Raw genomic sequence first — 17,808 nt, 5'->3', positions numbered from 1 at the left:
TGCGCCTCCCCCGCCAGCCCTGCACTGCTGGCCTTGCACTGCCAGCCCCGCACCACAAGGCTCCTATCCAGCATCACTGGTCCCGCACTGCACTGCTGGCTCCGCACTGCCAGTCCCGTACCGCGCCAACCAGCTCCACACCACGCGGCACTGCACCTCCCCTGCCAGCCCCGCACTTCCAGGCCCGCACCGCTTCTCCTCCGCATCGCTGGAGGACCGCGTCCTCCATCGCCCGTCCCGCACCGCCAGCCCCGCACAGCCCCCCCCCATCGCCGGTCCCGCACCGCCAGCCCCGCACAGCCCCCCCCCCATCGCCGGTCCCGCACCGCCAGCCCCGCAGCGGGCAGGGGGAGCCCCGCAGCCACAGCTCAGCGCCCGCCCGTGCCGGGGAACGCGCCCGGGCGTGCAACACCCCTCGCTGCGCGGCTGCCTGACACACTCCGCACTTTCTCTCGCCCCCAAAACGCGGATTCTGCGCCCCCAAACGCGGATGCTGCGCCCCCGGCGGAGCCGCGACTCTCACCCCATGCCAGCCCCCACCCCGGGGATCCCGCGGGAGGGAGGCAGAGCCTGGGAGAGGCGTGAGAGTGCCGGGGAGCAGCGGGGGATGGAGAGAAACCTGCGACCATGCGAGCTTCAGCCCTCTCTCCTTCCCTCCCCCTCTCCTGCGCCCTTTGGAGATCATCTTCTACCACACCGGCATTATCTAAACAGCTTCACAAAGCAATAAAATACAGTTTAGATATGGTTCCACATCTGGCACTAAAATACGAAGAGAGAGAAGGAAAAAAAAAAATCAGCACAGGACTTTGTTTTTACGACCGAATTTAAGTGCTGTCAGGTTGGTTCACTCACAAGTTAACTCCTTCCAACAGCTGGGAGCGTGAAGGGCTAACCTGGCATATTTTCCTTACCCCTCTTTAATAAAAAAAACCAAAGAATCGGCTCATCCAGGTTGGTTTAGTTACTTTTTTACATTCCATGTGCCCGGCTTTTATCAGTCTCCTTGGCACCGGAGCAGCTCCAGGCTGCGTGTCCGTGTGTGAACGCACCGGCTCTTCAGAGTGGCCGAAGCAGCCCTCGCTGCTGAGTCACAAATCGCGTCCCCTTGGACATGAAATCCAGGGGATGCTCTTTCCAATTCGCTGACAACAGCTAAGGAAAGGCAGGTTTTGGTGCGGGTCTGCCCGGCGGGGCAAGGGGTGAGCACGGACCCCAGATGCGCGATGCGAGATGCGGGATGCAGGATGCGGGGTGCGGGATGCGCAGGGCTCGGGGAATCCACGCCGAGAAGCTAAATAGTCTGGGTTTAGCAATTCTGGCACTTACTAGGGCAGGTAATGGGCAGAGGAAAACGAAAGAAAAGCCGTCGTCAGTTTGCGTACAGGACGACAGCCACTCCCTTCAGGAAACTCGGTGAATTTTAAATTGCAGTGGTTAATGATTAAAAACCCTTTAAACTCGTGAAATCAAATCATTCAGCAGAAACGTCCCGAGCAAAAATTCCACCACCGCCACCACCACCTCCCAGTCCGCATCTGCTCTTAGGCAGAACTTGGAGCTACACAAACATCGCTACCAAACACCCGGCGACTTCGCGAGGGCTCCTGCTCGGCTGCGGTGGTGCCGCTTTTGTACATCTGCAATCCCGGACACATTCAGGCGTTTTTTCCCCCTCGACGGATCAACCATCGGCACAACACCCCCACTCCCTCCCCCCAACTCCTTTTCCATCCCACCTCGCACACCCCCCACCCGCAGTTCTGCCCCATTATTTCATCACATGACCACTAAAGGGTTAAGGATAATACCTACCAAATCTGCTGTGGTCTTGCCTGGTTCCCTGGATAGTACCATTGGGGAAGATTTCTAAATGAAATCCAGTCCTGCAGTATAGCTGCCTCCGCCTGAGGATCCCCTTTAAATGGTCCAAGTCCGTGACCGCAGGCCCCCTGGGCAGCCCACCTGCCTCAGACTGACCCAGGTGGTCACTTAACAAAACCGGACTATCCACCGGCAAAACGGGCACATTCCCAAAGGGTACTGCATCCTGCACACCGAAATAGTTCCCAACTTCACCTAAGGGAGCCATCAGAAGATTCTGCTTTTAGAGAATAAGAATAAACAATAATGATGGTGCCAAACCCAGGAGATATAAGATTAGGTATATTCCACTCCTCTCCCCTCCCTAGCGCAGTTACAGAGCAAATGTTCTTTCTTCAATCCATTAAATGCATAAATAAAAGTAATATTCTGTTTTGACTGGTACAGGTTCAAGGTCAAACCAGTTAGTCTAAGAAACCACCACTTTATACTCACACACTGACATATTTATAAACATATAGATGTGTATATCTATATGAATGCATATATCCCCAGCTCTTAGCAAGCAATACGGTCTTCAGCCCATCCAACTGTAATAAAGAAAAAAATCCGTAGTTTCTCCATTTGGTTTAAGGTAAGAATGACCATAGCAACTTAAATACCTAGGCGTTATAGGGTTTTGGTTTTTTTTTTTTAAGATGCACAGGCTACGTCAGGATTTATGGATTCTGATTCCAGAAAGGCATGCGCTGTTTTTACTCTATAACAGACTGCATACATCAGCATGAATCCTGCAAAGGGGGAGGGGGGAAATCTCACGTTGTTGGCTGAGATAAATCCAATAAAAAAAAAATCAGGAAAAAAGAGAAAAAGGAAAAAAAAAAAACTTTTGACGTCCAAATCTATTATCCAGAATTCTCAGGAGGTTCAGCAGATGTCCACTGGTTTAGGATTATTGACGATCCACAAGCAAAGCAGCAACATACAAGTGCTTGTGCCTTTCTTGGCTGGCTCGAAACAGGTGTTGCTTCTGCAGGGCTCCCAGTGAAATGTTGTACTCCAGCACTGAGCTGCAGCTCTTGACTGTGGATCTCCATCCAGCACGCAGAGTGGCGCAGGAAGAGGCATTGGGCTGGGTTTAAGGTAGTCCTGATTGCTGCTGGAAGGATTCTGCGAGGTCCTAGCGCTCAGCCCTACCTGCTGCAATACCGAGCGGCTTCCAGCGCTCGGGCTCTTACTGCTCTGCGGCAGCGCACGCAGGCAAATAAATAAATAAACCGGGAGAAACTTTGGGGGAGGGAAAGAGAGAAAAAAAAAAAACAGCAAAAGAGCGCCGCGATGCTAAATATACCGAGCTCTGCCGCTGCGGGCTCCTCGGGAAATGCCCGCATTAGCCCGAGTCCCCCTTGACATTGGCGGGGGAGGGGGGGGGAAGAAGGGAGGGCAGCGCCCCCGCACCGCAGCCCCGCACCGCAGGTAACCAGGCTGTGCTGTCCCGGTCCCGAGCGGGGGGGAAACTCAGCTCCCGGAGGGGTCGCGGGAAGTTTGGGGGCCGGGAAGGAGGGGGAGTCGTTATCACCCACAATGTGGGGGGTTTTATCTCTCCCCCCGCCTCCCCCTTTCTCTGCCCCCGGGGAAGGGGAGGAGGTTCGGGGATGCTGCCGTGGGAACGAGCAGCGCTGCGACCCGCTGCTGCCTCTGTCACCGCCTGGGGTGCTCCGTGGGGACCTGGGGTGCTGCGGGGCGACCTGAGGTGCTGCAGAGAAGCCGAGGTGCTCTGGGGGAGACCTGAGGTGCTCCAGGGGAGCTGGGGTGCTCCGAGTGAGACCTGAGGTGCTCCAGGGGAGCTGGGGAGCTCCGAGGGGAGCTGGGATGCTCGAGGGAGGAGATGGAGAGCTCCAGGGGAGACCTGCGGTACTCCGAGGGGGGAGCTGGGGTGCACCGGGGGGAGCTGGGATGCTCTGGGGGCATCTGGGGTGCTCAGAGGGGGGACCTGGGGAGTTCCAGGGGGGGTAATGGGGTGCTCCGAGAGGAACTGGGGAGCGCCGGGGAGACCTGGGATGCTCTGGGGGGAACCTGGAGAGATTCAAGGGCTACCTGGGGAGCTCCAGGGGGGATCTGCGGCTCCCCCCGATTTAGTTTTTAACAGCATGGTGGAGGGAAAGAAGAGGTGGGCAGGAGGTGGCATGGGGGAGGCGGGGGTGCCAATACTAAGTATATGTTCTCCCTCCCCTTCCCCCTCAAAAGAAAGAAGTTATCTAAAACTGCCAGGAAAAACCCGGGAAAGGGGGAGAGGATTCCCGTTCCTTCTTATGATGCCGAAGATTGGTGGTTTTGCCGTGCTCCCATGTAGCTGCATTAATCAGCAAAGGGATAGAAAGATCTCCTGGCCTTGCAGAAGGGTGGCTTGGGCAGACCAGGCATGATGTAGAGGCTTGTGCAAGGGAGAGGATGGCTCTGGCAGTCCCTTGAATTCTACACAGAACCTGGAAACAGGCTCTTTTGTGGGTGATGGGGGTAGAGAGAGAGGCTGGCATCAAAAAAGGAGAAGAAACATAGTGTCTTGGAGGCTCAGGGAGGGGGGAGAGATTGCATGGTGTGAATGATGATGTGCATCTCTGAGGTAGCGGGGCCCAGAAGGTCACTGGTAGAGGCTGGAAACAGAGCTCCAGAGAAGGAGAATTTTGCAAGGATGTTAATTAAAAACAATTGACTGTCTGCACATCCTCCTGCCTGGTGGGCATGCAGTGGAGGGGGTGGCTCTCCTCACCTTTCCCACCCCAAAACTCAGCAGCCCAGCTCTGACTGGTGCAGCCTTTCTGCATCCCCCCTCTTGCCACTGTGACTTAACACTTAAGGAACAAGTCTTGTAGTTTCCGTGTCTATCAGGGAAATTGCAGCAGGGAAAGGCTGTGTTCCGTATCCTCACGGACCTTTAGGGAACTGACACACGCTATGTCAGTGGTGCATGAGCCACCTCTCTTTCATCTGACTCCCACGGGTCTTTATTTCTGTTTGAAGGACGGGATGCAGAAGCTTCAGAGCATGGTCCCATAATGCTAGTTCTGTGCAAACCCACAAAAAGAAGCAGCTGCTGCACCTCAGTCCATGCACTTGGATGTGCGAGAGTGGACCAGCCCCCCAGCAGGGAAATCGGCACTCTCCACTAAAGAGTTCCATAGCATTTACCCCATATGTCAGGTTTTAGGACACTGCTCAAACAGACATACTGGTTATATCAGCATGAACAACTGCAGAATGACTTGGGAAAAACTGCGGAACTCACCATGTCAAAAATCATTATTCTTTATCAACTGGATCATGGCAGTACCCAGAGGCCCCGTTTAGGGATCACAGTCCCATTGTGTCGGATACTGTAGACACATGTAATAAGAGAGATGGTTGATGCCCAAAGAGCTTATGATCTTAACCCATGATGAAAGACAACAGGTGTATTCCACAGACCCATGGGGGAAGGATAAGGGAAAAGCAGCCTTGAGAATAAAAAGCAACAGGCCTGGCCAATGACAAGTGTTTGGTGTCAGAAGTAACTTTTAAGGAGATTTGAAGGAGAACAATAAAGGAGCTTTATGGTTATTAACAGGAAGGTTTGTCCATGCAGAATGTCTAACTTGGAAGAGAACATAAAATCGCTTGTTAGGAAATTGGACTGCTGAAAAGTGAAGGTTTGTGCCACTGGCAAAGCAGAGGGAATACTGCAGGGTGCCCGAAGGGCCTGGTAACTGGTGTGGTCTCAGTCTAGAAGCAGCTGGGAAAGAGGCTCCCAGCTCATTTCCAGTGCTTTCAAATTTACATTTATAAGTCCCAGTGAAGAGTATTACATAGTAATTTTTTTTTTCTCTAGTTTAGGCTTCAGTAAGTTGCATCTTGTACTTCAGACCAGCATACCTTATGAAATGTATCTGAAGATAAAAAAGTAAGTATTGGTATAGTTGCTTATTTTTTAAAAAGGAACTTAAATGGAAGTCCACAGATTATTTGCTATAAGAAGTTTAGTGTTATAAAAGTGTTATCTAAGTTGAGCCTTTGATGTTTGAATTACTCATAAGTATCAAAGCCACACATGAATTATGCAGGACATCCCCAAAATTATACCCATCTGTGAGTAGGTGGTGTTCCAACCCTGCTTCACATAAAATCTATCTGTGATGTGTTATGTCAAACTTACCCCTTAGAGAAGTTTGGCTTTACCGATAGCTGGGGCTGTATTAAAAACCTACACTTTTATCCCCAAGACACTGAGGCAGGAACATCCCTAGCTCCCCTCTACTCGAGATTCACACCCACTTCCCTTATACCCTCCTGGAATTAAAGACTGCATCTGCCACAGTGAGTCATCAAGAGCTTACTCATCAGCTTTATGCAGGATTTTAACTCCTGCAAGCAGAGCTGGTCAGAAGGAGCCTGCATTTCCTAAGTAGTTCCTGGCACACGTTCTCCTCACACATACCGCCCTAATGTGACATCGCTGGCAAGTTTTAGACTTTATGACTTTTTTCTTTAAAAAAAAAAAAAAACAAAAACCCAAACAATGTTTCACCTGTACTCAGCCTCACATGAACTTTTTGAGCCCACATGAATTTTTGAGTATCATTTAGAAAACTATATCAGCCTGCCATAAGAAAATCGTGGGTTTTTTTTCATTCCCCCAGATTGCATAATTTCACCAAAAATACAGGATCCTATTCTGGACCTGCAATGTATCTAACCTGTTTATTTTTCCTTGTAGACAGAGAATTGGAAGACTCACACTATTAAAAAGACAGGTATGACAACTTTCCTGTGAAACACATGGCATTTGCCATTTTTACTAAAATATCTTGAGTCAGCAAACTTTTAAAAACTGCTTTTTTATAAATTGAGAATAATATAGAAAGTCACGCTATTTTCAGTTTTATTTACAAATAAGAATATTTCGGTTACTTTGAAATATGATGTAAGCCCAGATACGATAAGATTATTAACTCATCACACCTCACTTGAGGCTGCTACAATAGAGACATTGAGATCTAAACCACTTGTTCTTTAATGCAGATAAATAGGAGCAAGTTTAGGGCACAAATCATCTGACCTATTTTAGGCGTCTACTTTAGGATGACATGACTCATGCTCTAAAGATGCTTAATTCTTCCTCGTGTATGAAGGGAGCCTATATTAGATGTAGACTTCTACATGACAGAGGTCTAGATAGGACTGGATGGGTCCCACCTGCTACACTATATATGTGATTCAGCATTTCCCCAGAATGGCTGGTGAGGGCACTAAACTATTAATATAGCCGCACGAATTAATCCTCCAAAGAAAACTCATGTCATGTCAGCAATGAAAAGTTACTGAAAGTCATGATGATGAAACATTCAATTGCCTGGAAATAAAATATTTGTGAAAACCTATTAACTGTGTGATGCGAGTTGATTGGATTAACGTAAGTAGTACCTACAGGTTTAGAAAATTTAATGTAGAAGAATATATTTGCCTTGTCACTTCAAAAATGGCAGAAAAAAAGTGAAGAACAAACAAACAAAAAAAAAAGATTACTTGTAAGAATCTCAGACAACAACATGGAAAGACCTATTTTCCCAGTTCAGCAAATTTTCAGACCAGAGGAGTGTAAAACATATAGTGTAGATGGAAAAGTTGAAGAAGACACCAATAATCACAGCTGCAGCAGGATATCTGACAGGGATTGTTTATGGCATTATGGTATTTTGCTGCATACAGGAAGTAGTGAATCTGTGTTAAATTAGCATTGGCAGAATACGATCTTTGTGACTGTCCTATGGAGGAATTTATCACAATACACGTTTTAAGGTATTTAAGTACAAAAGCAATAATGATATTATTGGTCAGGTACAGTTGATAGCACTGACACAGGTGTTGATAAAGTCTTATGGAATGTATGTCCTTGTTGGGTGATGCTGGAAGGTAGGTAGGGTGATGTAAGTGTGAAAGCTACCAAATATGTTTAAAATTCCTCTGGTACACGTATTCATACATGGCTTATATCTATTGTTCTTAGAAATGACTTGAAGTTGCAAGTCCTTCCAGCTAAAGAGCCAAACTGCTGTTCATTGGAAAGAGAAAATAGGAAGAAACCAGGGTTGCCATGTGTGCAGGTGACCACAGAGGCCTCTGCATGGCCAGTGATGTGTGTGGCACAGCTCACAGATCCACTCCCTGCAAGAACAGGTCTGATGCTGCCCATTCTTTGTCCTGTGCTCCTGTCCAAGCACACACAGTGTCTGTTCCAAGACGTTTCTGCCTTCTTCATGCTGCCATGCTGCTGGTTCTCACTTGTCACTGGCAGGGTTTCCCAGCAGGCTGCAGGGTGTCACCATCCTGGAGGTATTGTCACCATCCCAAAGGTATTGTCACCATCTCTGGAGGTATTTAAAATACAGGTAGACGACGTGCTCAGGGACATGATTTAGTGGCAGATAGGAATGGTTGGACTCGATGATCCAAGAGGTATTTTCCAACCTAGTGATTGTATGATTCTATGAGATTCTTCCTTTGCCTGATACACCCCTTTATTAGAGAGTTCATTGCCTGAAAGGTGAGGTGGCATCTGTATACCTACCAAAACATAAACCCAAACTATCAGCTGGATGCTACTCACCAGTGATAGACCAGAGCTGCAGCCAGCAACCAGCTGGTCATCACCTCCCTTGGTGAGAGAAGGTCCTCAGCGCTCGTCTGGCTCGGCAGCAGCTGGGTGGGTGCCCCCCACTGCCCCCTCTCCCTGTAGCAGGTGTAGCAGCCCGCCGTGCCTTCACCCTATGGAGAAAGTGGTCCATGCCGGCTCCATACCATCTCCACGCCCACTCTCTGGAATTGCTGAAAGGGTCGCTGGCTTCCCAGCAAAAGTGATTACCCGTCCAGGTACAGCACCATGGCCATACAGGACATTCCCTTCTGCATGCATTTAAATTGGTAGGAGGGGGAATAGTTAGACTAGACATAAGGAGGAATTTCTTCACGATGAGGGTGGTGAAGCACTGGACCAGGTTGCCCAGGGAAGTTGTGAATGTCCCATCCCTGGAGGTGTTCAATGCCAGGTTGGATGGGGCTTGGGCAGCCTGGTGTGGTGGAACATGCCCCTGCCCATCTCAAGGGGGCTGGAACTGGATGATCGCAGGCTCAGCCTCACCTCTGTGCCTGGGAAGATCATGGAACTGATCCTCCTAGAAGCTCTACTAAAGCACATGAAGGTCGGGGAGGTGATTAGCGGCCATGGCGGGGGGGGGGGGGGGGGGGGGGGGGGGTTGATTTGTATGATCAAAGAATCATAGAATGATTTGGGTTGGAAAGGACCTTAAAGATCTCTTAAAGATCTCTAAGGACCTTACAGATCTTTTAGAGTCCCTTCCAACCCAAGCCATTCGACGGCTCTACGGCCGGCAGGCTCCCAGGGGCGGTGGCGGCCGCGGCAGCCGCGGGGCAGGGGCAGCCGCCCGCCGCGCTTGTGCGAGGCTCTCTTGCCCTCTAGCGGGCAAAGCCCCGGCCCCGAGAAGCAGCACGAAGAGCTAATGAATCAGTCCGTGAGCTAAGGGAGACCTTAGCGTGCCTACAGCTACCTGTAGTGAGGGGGGTGTTGGTCTCTTTATAGAATCATAGAATGGTTTGTGTTGGAAGGGACCTTAAAGATCATCCAGTTCCAACCCTCCTGCCATGGGCAGGGACATCCCACCAGATCAGGCTGCCCAAGACCCCATCCAACCTGGCCTTGAACACCTCCAGGGATGAGGCAGCCACAACTTCCCTGGGCAACCTCTTCCAGTGTCTCACCACTCTCATAGGGAAGAACTTCTTCCTAATGTCTAGCCTAAATCTGCCCCTCTCCAGTTTATACCCATTGCCCCTCAGCCTATCACTGCGAGCCTTTGTGAACAGTCGCTCCCCAGCTTTCTTGTAGCCCCTTTCAGGTACTGGAAGGTCGCTATAAGATCTCCTCTGAGCCTTCTCTTCTCCAGGCTGAACAAGTCCAGCTCTCAGCCTGTCCTCCTAGGGAAGGTGCTCCAGCCCTCTGATCATCTTTGTAGCCCTCCTCTGGACCCGTTCCAACAGCTCCATATTCTTCTTATGTTGAGGATTCCAGAACTGGACACAGTATTCCAGATGAGGTCTCACAAGAGAGGAATAGAGAGGCAGAATCACTTCTCTCACCCTGCTGGCCACGCTTCTTTTCATGCAGCCCAGGACATGTTTGGCTTTCTGGGCTGCGAGTGCACATTGCCGACTCATGTCAAGCTTCTCATTCACCAGCACTCCCAAGTCCTTCTCTGCAGGGCCGCTCTCAATCACATCATTCTCCACTGTGTACTGAAATCGGGGATTGCCTGGAACTAGGTATAGGACCTTGCACTTGGCCTTGTTGAACCTCATGAGCTTCTCACAGCCCCACTTCTCCAGCTGTCCAGGTCCCTCTGGATGACATTCCATCCTTCCAGTATGGCAACTGCACCACTCAGCTTGGTGTCATCATACTTTTCCAAGTAACAAGTGATAGGATGAGAGGAAATGGCCTCATGTTGTGCCAGGGGAGGTTTAGATTAGATATTAGGAAAAATTCTTCACTCAAAGGGTTGTCAAGTATTGATACAGGCTGCCCAGGGAAGTGCTTGAGTCGCCATCCCTGGAGGTACTTAAAAGACAGGTAGATGAGGTGCTTAGGGATATGGTTTAGTAGTAGACAGGTACAGTTCGACTCGATTATCTCCAAGGTCTTTTCCAACTAAACAATTCTATGACCCTATGATGGGGCAATCAGAGGCACAATTAGTCTTTGATGGGTGTGATCGCCTCAACTGGTCATGGTGGCAGCCTATGTCCCCACTGGCTGGACCAGAGCCAGCCAAGCAAAGTCTGGTCTCCAAAGGGCCTCCCGAGTTTCTAGGCAGGCATTGGGTGCCCATGGCTGCTGCTGCTGAAGAAAGGAGCAGTCACTGAGGACATGGCCCTACCATGCAAGCACCTAGAGGTAGCTCTGCCATGAGCCTGTGGCTGGACAGGTATGGAAGTGGAGCTGGAGGCTGTGCTTGGGTAAGGGAGGATGGTTGTGCCTGTAAGACCGGTTTTTAAGTTGTCTGGGCTCTGTTTACTAGAAGTTCTCCCTTTTTCCTAATGAATTAGAAATATTTCAGTATTGCAATCTCCATAATTTTCTTCCTTCCCAATCCAAATTAGTAAAAACTTTGTCCTTTCTTACTTAATTTAAATGTACCATCTTCATCTAACAAAAAAAAACTTATTCCATCACCAGGAATTCTTCCATTACAAAGATGTTTCAGAAAATTTGTATTTCTTTTTAAATCCATCGATGACTTTCTTCCCGTAGTCTTCAGCTTGACTTTATCACTTCTCCCATTTTGCAAATCAATTTTATGCTTCTTTCTCCCCGTTTTTTAAATTATTTACAGTATTATATATTGCTTTTTTGTTCTGACTGCTGTTGTAACCACTGAACCACAACAGGCTTAAAAGTTATCCTTTTTATGAAATACGGTTTGTTAGCTATCTAACAGAATTCAGAATCTGAGTTTGTTTTCTTCCTTGCTAAAACTTTTCCTCCTCTCACTCTTATTTATCATTTCCCATTCTCTGGGAAACCCTGATATCTCTGGGGTGACCTCCCCCTCTTGTTGTGGTTCTTTGAAGAAGGGCAGTGATGAGAAAGCCCTCTGTTTGCCAGTAGTGAATGTAGTTGTTCACTTGGAATGCAGTCACTTGGAAACCTCCACTCTCTGCTACAGTTATAATAATCCTTTGTAATATTTTGCATGCCTGTGTCTGTTTCATTTGCTTAAATGCCATCTAATTGCTTTGTTGATAACTAACATATTTTGCATCATTTTGCCTGTTGATTTCCTTAATCATTCTGCTGCTATTTCACCAATGACTCAACAGTATGTAACTGCACTCTGATTCCCTGATGTGATGGGACAGAAAATGTAACCATTTTCTTCAAATAATTACCCTCTGTATGTACTAATGTTTTCCTTTTGGCTGGCCAAGGCAAAAGCATCTCTGACAAGAATCTCAGCTTGTTTCTCCTGAACCGCCTGCTTTTAGTGCAAGACTGGAGACCTTTTCTTTTGTATGGGGAGAAAAGAAGCTGCTCCGGAGAAGACAGTAGTTGTGGGGAGTTGAGGGACTGTAAGGTTACTAAGCCATTCTCCATGGAGGACTGCCACCTTCTGTTTAACAGATTTCTGTTTGCCCAGTCTGAAGAAGTTTATAAAGGAACTGGGCAAGAGCATGAGAGTGAATGCTTTACATTTTGGAGAGAGCGGAAGGTTATAGAGAATGCACACTGTCTTTTGGGTTTGAGAGACAGTGTCTGATCTGTTTAGTTCTCCAGTTAATGTAAGAACATACGAACATGGTTGTAGCAGATGGGGGCACAGTACTATACTGCTATTATACATACAGTACTATACCACGACCTTCCCTAGGTCAGTGGCAGTGGGAAGGCCATCTAGGGAGTAAATGTTCCTGGCCACTTTGTGCAGTCTGTTCTCCTTGTTCTCCAACAACTATCAATGGATTAGGGATCTCAGAAGGTACTTTCCTGCATTATGCCTTTAGTATTTGCTTATGGATCTACTGTGCCTGAATTAACCTAACCTTCCTTTGACTCTGCCTCCACAGTCTCCTATGACAACAAACTCTAGAAGTTCATTACTCTCTGTGTAAAAATGAACTTTCTTCTATGGTTTCAAACCAATCTCCTATTAGTTCCACTGAAAATCTCCTAATCCTTATGCTGTAACTGTTGAATAACAAGTGAATAATAGTTGTTCATTCACCTAATCCATTCCCTTCATGATTTTGTAAACCTTTGCTCTCAGCCTTCTCTTCTCCAAACTGAATAGTCCCAGTCTATGTAGCCTTTCAACAGGCACCCAGGAGGTGCAAAAGTCTTACTTTCCCTTGAGGAGACAATAAACATTATAAACATTACTGGAAACTTAAACAATATCATGCTAAACTAAGGGAGAAGCCAGAAGAATCCTAGGGAATTGCTTTTACTTGCTCACCGTCAAGTTAGTTCTCCTGGAACTGGTCAAGGAACCTAAGTTTTGTGTACAGTATGTCAAATGTTTTGTGGAACCAATCAATACTAAATTTCTTTCGCAATAGCTGTGACCGTCATCACAGATACAGCAAGCAGTGGTTCTTTCACGTCACAGATCTTGTACTGTACCAGAGAAGTATCGAGGTATTGACCACGATATAGCTCTGGTGAATATCGTTCTAGCCATGGAGACCGTATCACAAGCTTGTGTCTGGTCTTTGTTGCTTGGCTAACTGGACTAATGCTGCATTCAAGTAAAAATGTTAAATTTGACCCTAGTAGAAAATTCAGTGGCAGTCAAGACATTAACATGGTGGAGTGCTGATCAGCAGACAACAGCAACATCACACACAATTAAATGGTATTTGTTAGACTTTTTACAAGGGTTGCAGGGAGGATCCAGGGATCTACAGGCCTGTCAGTCTGACCTCAGTGCCGGGGAAAGTCATGGAACAGTTGATCTCGAGTGCTATCATGAAGTACATGCAAGAGAACCGAGTGATCAGGCCCAGTCAACATAGGTTCACAAAAGGCAGGTCTTGCCAAACTAACCCGATAGCCTTGTATAACAAAGTGACTCGACTACTGGATGGGGGAAAGGCTGTGGATGTGGTCTTCTTGGACTTCAGTAAAGCCTTTGACACAGCTTCTAACAGCATTCTGCTTCAGAAACTGTCAGCCTCTGGCCTGGACAGGCGCACACTCTCCTGGGTTGAAAACGGGTTGGATGGCCGGGCCCAGAGAGTGGTGGTAAATGGAGTTAACTCCAGCTGGAGGCCAGTTACAAGTGGGGTTCACCAGGGCTCAGTACTGGGTCCAGTCCTGTTCAATGTCTTTATCAATGACCTGGATGAAGGCATTGAGTGCACCCTCAGCAAGTTTGCAGATGACACTAAGCTGTGTGGAAGCGTGGATCTGCTGGAGGGTAGGGAGGCTCTGCAAAGGGATCTTAACAGGCTGGACCACTGGGCTGAGGCCAATGGCATGAGGTTTAACAAGGCCAAATGCTGGGTCCTGTACTTGGGGCATAACAACCCTATGCAGTGCTACAGACTAGGAGAAGTCTGGCTAGAAAGCTGCCTGAAGGAGAAGGACCTGGGGGTGCTGGTTGACAGCCGACTGAACATGAGCCAGCAATGTGCCCTGGTGGCCAGGAAGGCCAAAGGCATCTTGGCTTGGATCAGAAACGGTGTGACCAGCAGATCAAGGGAGGTTATTCTCCCTCTGTACTCGACACTGGTGAGATTGCACCTCGAATACTGTGTTCAGTTCTGGGCCCCTCACCACAAGAAGGATGTTGAGGCTCTGAAGCATGTCCAGAGAAGAGCAATGAAGCTGGTGAGGGGGCTGGAGAACAAGTGTTACGAGGAGTGGCTGAGAGAGCTGGGGTTGTTTAGCCTGGAGAAGAGGAGGCTGAGGGGAGACCTGATTGCTCTCTACAACTTCCTGAAAGGAGGTTGTGGAGAGGAGGGAGCTGGCCTCTTCTACCAGGTGACAGAACAAGAGGGAATGGCCTCAAGCTCCCCCAGGGGAGGTTCAGGCTGGATATCAGGAAAAAAAAAAATCACGAAAAGGGTCACTGGGCACTGGCAGAGGCTTCCCAGGGAGGTGGTCGAGTCACCTTCCCTGGAGGTGTTTAAGGGATGGGTCGATGAGGTGCTGAGGGGCATGGTTTAGAGATTGTTAGGAATGGTTGGACTTGATGATCCAGTGGGTCCTTTCCAACATAGTGATTCTGTGATTCTGTGATGGTATTCACCATCTTAAGGTATACAGTGATCTTTCTCAGTGGCCAGCCTATAGCCTCTATCACTGCCAACTGTTAGTGAACTGCTACACTGACAAGGTGAAGGAGGAGAGAAGGGACTGCATCGTATAAATTCCCATCACTGTAATCTTTTCACATGCTGCCATGAGCCACCAAAAGCATTTTACGGATTATGCCACATGCTGGCGAAGAGTTGGAAATGCCTGTGACCCAGCAACTACTAAGGTATTTCAGATAAGGAGCTTTTTGCCTCCAGATCTTCTCCATGCACAGCTGCACTCTGTTTGTTGTTACACAGGGAGTTAACCAACAGTAACAGTGGTCTCTTCTAGGTTTAAAATGTGCAAAAAATAGGCCTTCAAGAAGAGGAAAAAAAAATCAACAGCAGTAGTTCTGAGGTACTACACAGCCCTCAATGCGAATCTCCCTCTCTCTCTCTGGTTTTCAAGGCAATCCTTTTATGAGGGTCACCAACATGCTTCTGAGTACCAGGCTGTATCTTTATCCCTACAGGGGATACCTTCCTACAGAGGAGCTGAACAGAAGGGAGTCTCTACTTCTCTGCCCCTACCCCTCAAAATTCCTACTGGGTTTCCACATCCTACCTTAATTTCTCAGAAAAATGGGACATGGAGATGAAAAGCACTTTGCTGGCAAGAGTTTGCTTCTCTGCCTTCATAGCTGCTCTTGATAAAAAACAGCTTTCCCACGCTGTTGTTAGAGATTTCATCAAAATCTGTAAACCTGAAATCCACTGTGGAAATTCCAGTCACCTCCCAGCAGCTGTTATTCCAAGAGAGCTTAGAAATGCACCAGAGGGCCTGAAAAACACATTAGCACTGTGAATCCATAACTAGGATTTCACACCAGAAACAGATAATGTCTGAACTGCTTTGCTTTTTCTAGACATTGCAGTGAAATCACTGACAGGCAACTGGAGAAGAAGCCTTTCCGGGGTTCCTGTGCGTCCTTTGTTTTAAACATTGCTCTAAGTTTGTGAAGGAGAATACAATTACCAACAGGGTTTCTCAGGGACTGGCTTTATAGCAAAACAAAGCACTGAGAGCTCACTTCTTCTGCAGATATAGACAAATTGGCTCTGATTACCTTGCCCTCACTGCAGTAGCACTGCAGCCAACAGAACTACGCATGCAAATGTTGAGACATCAGGCAGTATCAGGTATCCTGCTTCTTTTTAAATGGAGGACAGGCTTGTGAAGAAACACATGGCAAAACTGAAGGAAAATTATCTTGCCAAGCCTCATGTTATGCTATTTGTATAAATCTTGATATGAACAAGCAGGAGGAATTTGTTTGAACTTTCTGGAATTTATACCTTGTATTCTTGTAATCATCTGATCGTTCCAGCTCTGTATCTGTTTCTGCTGCCCTGCTGAGGGCTGCTAAGGAGAGCTCTGATGCGGAGCTTGTAAACCTGCTCCCTTGTTTAGAGTATATGTTTTCTGATTGTGTCTTCCAGTGAGGCAATGGTGACCACACTACAAACCTCAGTCCTCCAAAAAACTTAGGCAGATTTTCAGCTTGGTAAACTGTCACAGCAACACCCCATTTCCTGAGCTTTGAAAATTAATATGAACAGAAGATAAGCACATTTGAGTCTTTTATTTCCTTGGTTTAAAAAAAGCCTCTTAACAGTTCTTCATTGCAAACCCTCAGAATATGTGGGCGACTCTCGGCCTTAGCTTCCATAATAATGGAAAACTGTAAAAGTCATCATAGAAGGACAGCTGAAAGCAAAGGCCATGTACACGAAGCACAGGGGAATGAGTAAAAGATCTAAGAACTGCTTAAACATTTACAGAGTCACTCTGTGAATTTCTGGAAAGACTGCAGTCCAGCTGCCCAAAATACTGACTTTCAACTGTAAAAGTGTGAGGACTGAGTCCTTAGTAAATGCTCTTGACTAATCCTCTCTGTAGATTTGACTGTCACTAAGTTTTTCCCACATGCAGATTTTGGTCCAGTAGTCCCCATATTTTATTTATAATTTGAGTCATATGCTGCTTTCATAATTTTTTGTCTAGTCATTTTAAACATCTTTGTACAGTATTCAGACAACAAGAGTGAATATTGTAGCTGTTACTATACTTGCAAATTCCCTTGGGTTGTAAGCAAAGTCTATATAACACAGTGTCTATCAACTATTTCAGATTTACTGCGCTCCAAAGCTATTAAAAGTTGAGGCATTACAGTTGTCTTCTAACTTATCCGTGATAATGAAGCTTATTTCTTAGCATTTCTAAAAGGTACGAAATAAATATGCAAGACACAAAAGTGCTGTACTTGAAAAATACAGCATACTGATAATATGCTTGAAAAAAGTTGGTCATTTATAAGGATGTTTTACAAGTGGAACAGAGAATCAAATATCTTCCACTACTGAAATTACTTGAAGTTAAGCGTTTTATAAGGCCAAGGGCAAATATTCAAAAACCAGGGCCTGAATTAAGACTGAAAGGCTAAGATTTTCAGAATTGCTCTTTGTTGTCTCTTTTGGGGCACTTAGATTAAAAAACTCTGAAGATGCCTCATAATAGCACTCAGTAAGTGAACTTCAGAAAGTACATAGAGAAAATGAGGTGGTTTAGCCTGGAGAAGAGGAGGCTGAGGGAAGACCTGATTGCTCTCTACAACTCCCTGAAAGGAGGTTGTGGAGAGGAGGGAGCTAGCCTCTACTCCCAAGCAACAGGGAACAGGACAAGAGGGAATGGCCTCAAGCTCTGCCAGGGGAGGTTCAGGCCGGACATGAGGAAAAATTTCTTCACAGAAAGAGTCATTGGGCACTGGAACAGGCTGCTCAGGGAGGTGGTGGAATCACCTTCCCTGGAGGTGTTTAAGGGATGAGTGGATGAGGTGCTGAGGGGCATGGTTTAGGGAGTGTTAGGAATGATTGGACTCAATGATCCAGTGGGTCCCTTCCAACCTAGTGATTCTGTGATTCTATGATTCTGTTATTAGGATCTTTTCAATTACTTTCACTATTTACTTATGTCCTCAGTAATGATAAGGTTTTCAGTGCCTGATTTTAAACTCCCTCTGTTTTAAACTCCTGGCCCCATTTTCCTGTAGTGAGATTACACCGTGGGATAATTATTTT

The 17,808-nt window shown here is 47.2% G+C and overlaps 2 protein-coding genes across 2 annotated transcripts in view; one reads left to right on the top strand and one right to left on the bottom strand.

Moving 5' to 3' along the window:
- Window positions 1-2,987, bottom strand: part of FGF9 (fibroblast growth factor 9) — a 30,509-nt gene extending 27,522 nt beyond the window's left edge. Inside the window, exon 1 of the mRNA XM_009556422.2 lies at window positions 1,816-2,987. Within this exon, the coding sequence (XP_009554717.1) occupies window positions 1,816-2,092 (277 nt within the window). The 5' untranslated portion in view covers window positions 2,093-2,987. The remainder of the gene's footprint in view (window positions 1-1,815) is intronic.
- A 5,637-nt stretch (window positions 2,988-8,624) lies between these two features.
- The window catches only part of MICU2 (mitochondrial calcium uptake 2), a 174,242-nt gene continuing 165,058 nt past the window's right edge, over window positions 8,625-17,808 (top strand). Inside the window, exon 1 of the mRNA XM_054087234.1 lies at window positions 8,625-8,727. Coding sequence (XP_053943209.1) covers window positions 8,625-8,727 — 103 coding nt within the window. The remainder of the gene's footprint in view (window positions 8,728-17,808) is intronic.

The sequence above is a fragment of the Cuculus canorus genome, chromosome 1 (assembly GCF_017976375.1).
Source record: "Cuculus canorus isolate bCucCan1 chromosome 1, bCucCan1.pri, whole genome shotgun sequence".
In the NCBI taxonomy this organism is placed as follows: domain Eukaryota; kingdom Metazoa; phylum Chordata; class Aves; order Cuculiformes; family Cuculidae; genus Cuculus; species Cuculus canorus.
This window is presented reverse-complemented; position numbering and strand designations above follow the sequence as displayed.